This window comes from Athalia rosae, chromosome 1, assembly GCF_917208135.1.
Source record: "Athalia rosae chromosome 1, iyAthRosa1.1, whole genome shotgun sequence".
Classification (NCBI taxonomy): domain Eukaryota; kingdom Metazoa; phylum Arthropoda; class Insecta; order Hymenoptera; family Athaliidae; genus Athalia; species Athalia rosae.
The window spans coordinates 14454370-14457806 of record NC_064026.1 but is presented as its reverse complement, the minus strand read 5'-3'; the positions used below and the strand labels follow the sequence as shown (position 1 = coordinate 14457806).

At 41.6% G+C, this 3437-nt stretch overlaps 1 protein-coding gene across 1 annotated transcript; it reads left to right on the top strand.

Annotated features, from left to right (window-relative positions):
- Positions 1–297: 297 nt before the first annotated feature.
- On the top strand, positions 298–3136 carry LOC105690439 (trypsin 3A1). Its single transcript, XM_048660232.1, has 7 exons — positions 298–386; positions 597–667; positions 921–1009; positions 1098–1236; positions 1345–1461; positions 1582–1728; positions 2869–3136. The coding sequence occupies exons 1-7, from the start codon at positions 341–343 to the stop codon at positions 3013–3015; spliced, it is 756 nt and encodes a 251-aa protein (XP_048516189.1). The 5' UTR covers positions 298–340; the 3' UTR covers positions 3016–3136.
- The last annotated feature ends 301 nt before the right edge of the window (positions 3137–3437 follow it).

Genomic DNA, 3437 nt, shown 5'->3' with positions numbered 1-3437 from the left:
ATAATCACAATTTGTGCACAGTACCGCTCAATAATGAGTTAAGAATGTTATTTTGCGAGAAATACGAGGCGAAATAAAATAATACGAAGGTGTACATTATCTGTAATTATCATAGTCCTAAATCTTCCGTGGATCAAGGCAGAGATCGTTAATCAAAAATTGATTCTGGATGCGGGCCGATAACTGTCATGATATTCGAAGCAATCACTGGAAAATCATGACTGACGATCTATAAGATCCGGTGTGATAAAATCGGCGACGATAACGACCCTTATACGTACATATAAAATCACTTTGTTGACAAAACAATCATAGCTCAGTTTTCTTCTGAAGCATAATTATGTTGACCTCCGTCATTCTGCTGCTCGGCGTTAGCGCTGCTTTTGGTAATGAGCGTTCCTTTTGGCAATTTCATAAAGTGTGTGGAATGATATTTTACCGTCGCACAGTGATTAGTGTTATACCAACACACCACGTATACTCGAGACAATTTAAAAAATGAAATAACGCTGAATATCCGCGTTGGCCCAACGCCAAGTTCGGATCCGTTGTTGAATAAAAATTTTCGAATTCTTTTTTATTCTTTCTTTGTGCAGCCTCTCCGGTTCTTCCTGGTGGACGAATTGTCGGCGGCAGGGACGCGGACATTGAAGAAGTTCCATGGCAGGTAAACCGAGTTGACGCAATTTGATTCATTCATAGGTATACAAGGCTGGTATTCAATTTACAAAATTATTCAGTTTGAATCCAGAGCATACCTTCAACAGATCAGGATTTTTTTCGAAAATACTCTTTCATTTTCATCATTACAAGAGATTGCCATGACGTTATGTAACATAATGCGAACATTCATAATACTGCACCAACCCAACTGACGGTAATAACTCATAATTAGTCTATTTCATTTTACGTTGGCATAGATATCACTATTGCGGAATGGTCGTCATACTTGTGGTGGATCTATCATTTCCGAATACTGGGTCGTTTCAGCTGCCCATTGCGTTACTTCGTGAGTGAAAAAGCGAATTTCAGTTTGCGGAGATAAGTATCAGGAAAAGATATATGGTGTGATTCCAAAGTGGATTATTTTCTTCCAGCGCTCCAAACCGATTCAGCGTACGTGTTGGTAGCTCGGTGAAAAATGCAGGTGGCATTGTTTATGAGGTCGAAAAAATTATCAGCCACCCCTCTCATCATACCCCTGTCACGCACAGCAATGACATCAGTCTGATCAAGGTATATGGTGTATATGGTTGTCCAGTGTACGTCGTGAATGTCGTAATTTGGCCATGTTACCGCACTGTTGATTTTTCGATCAATTAACTAAAAATTTGACCGTCACAGCTGGTGGAGCCAATTACCTTCTCGGCTCAGGCTCAGCCGATCCGTCTTCCCGCGCAGTCCGAAGAGGGACCAGCCCCTGGTTCCATCTCTACTATTTCTGGATGGGGAACTCTCACAGTAATTATTTTTCATCCGTCGTAATTGTGAATTCCAATATTTCAAGCGTTAGACAATTTATCGCTCAAAAGGATTGATTCCCCTCAAAAAATCTCGGCTTCACCATCTCGTCATTTTCAGTATATGGGACCATCGGCCACAACTCTTCAAATCGTTGAAGTTCCGATTACCACACAAGAATATTGCCGCGCCGGTTACGGTGAAGGACGAATAACCCAGGACATGCTGTGTGCCGGAACTGATGAAGGTGGTATCGACGCTTGCCAGGTGGGTTTGAATCCTGAGATTTATCTTTCCTCAAATTCCACTATCTTCTATCGTGGAACGTATCATGTTGTACTTCGCCCCCGTTAATTCGAGTACATATCAAATCGCTTGGTTGTTACTCGTGTTTATCGTGTCTCATATCAAGATTCCGGCAAAAAATCGCCGCGAGTATCGTGGGTAGGCGAGTGCTAGCTAGCAATCTTTTCTCAAGTCAATTACTCTTTGGATTCGGAACGGGGGCATTTTTTCTCGCGGACGGCTGAAAATTTCGCGAGGAAGTTCGGACCAAAATTATTCGTGATCACCCTACGAATATCCACGAAAAACCAGAACAAAATTGGCCAGCGTTTCCGGGGTTATGAGGGCTCGAAGTTGATGAAAATCACGATCTTCTTCTTCCTTTTCTGCTTCGGGGACCATTTTCAGACATTTTTTTGGTCACGGTATTAACATTACGAAGAGAAAATGAAAATGATCGCACTGATTCGGAGAGTAACAAAGTATCCTATCGATCAACGTATGTACCATCGTCCTTTTCACTTTTTTTGAAATAACATTTATCAGCAGAAGCTCGTAAAATTCGTTGAATCCATAACAAATTATTGCCTCTTCGCGACGATTTTCATTAGATGCGCGGAAAGAAGTTATTGTTCGCCATTTGAACACCCGGTGGGTTATGGTCACAGAGTATGTCCATCAAGTATGAGAACCAGGACAGGTACAGGCATTCTTCGGGCTGCACTTTGGCGGCAAAACAACCATCGTCGAATGACCTGTGACACGAGTTATAAAGGAATAGGAATCGGTGTCACAATCGATACGTTTGATTGAGTTCTAATAATTGGCGCTGATTTTCATTTCACAACGGAGATTATCGCTACGTTTTCGGTTTTGCTATCAGATAGTTGTTCTCGTTTTTCGCAGGATCAGTGTGAACTTGTGTTATTCACTGTCCAATGGAATACCGTCGACATTCCCTAAATGTGAGCCTTAGATATCTGTCGGGAAGAGACAATTTCGCACCTGCATGGCGGTTTTTTTACATAACTATAATGTTTTTCGTCGTGGATACATACTTATGTCTCGGTACTTTACTAACGTCATCGCTCAGATCTCATATTGTATTTATTTGCCTTGCAGGGTGACTCTGGTGGCCCTCTCGTCGTGGGCGAAGAACTTCACGGACTCGTTTCATGGGGCTTCCGTTGTGCAGTGCCCAAAAGTCCCGGTGTCTACACCAAAGTTTCATTCTTCCGTGATTGGATCCGAGAGAACAGCGGCGTTTAAGACGATCACTAGTTGAGATTAATGTCACTCTGTCATCTGTGTAACATGAAAACATTTCATCTTCACGAGACGTGATATTTTTCATGTGTATCTAGATTCAATAAATTGCATTGTGAATATATCTTGTCAGAATTATGTCTCGCTTAAAAATGATTACATCATATCTACTCACGAGAATATGGACAGTTATTCGAAATGTTTGGAGGAATCTATTAAATTCGCTTCGCTGAGTGATGACTGGGTGAGGTTCGTAAAAATTTATTTTTTAGTCTTCGATAATTCGCGGACAATGGTAAACAAGCTATTTGGAGTACGTAAGGAAGCTTGTTATCCGATTTGACGTATCGGAGATGCATAATGCGAGTGAGGATACAGTTCGTTTGAGGAATGGTATGTACATAGACCAGCGTCGACGACATGCC

Bases quoted from the DNA above. Each gene is read 5' to 3' on its own strand.
- LOC105690439 (XM_048660232.1), top strand. From the start codon at position 341: ATGTTGACCTCCGTCATTCTGCTGCTCGGCGTTAGCGCTGCTTTTG. The intron at 387-596 runs GTAATGAGCGTT...TTCTTTGTGCAG, and splicing joins CGGCGTTAGCGCTGCTTTTG to CCTCTCCGGTTCTTCCTGGT. The intron at 1,462-1,581 runs GTAATTATTTTT...CGTCATTTTCAG, and splicing joins CTGGATGGGGAACTCTCACA to TATATGGGACCATCGGCCAC.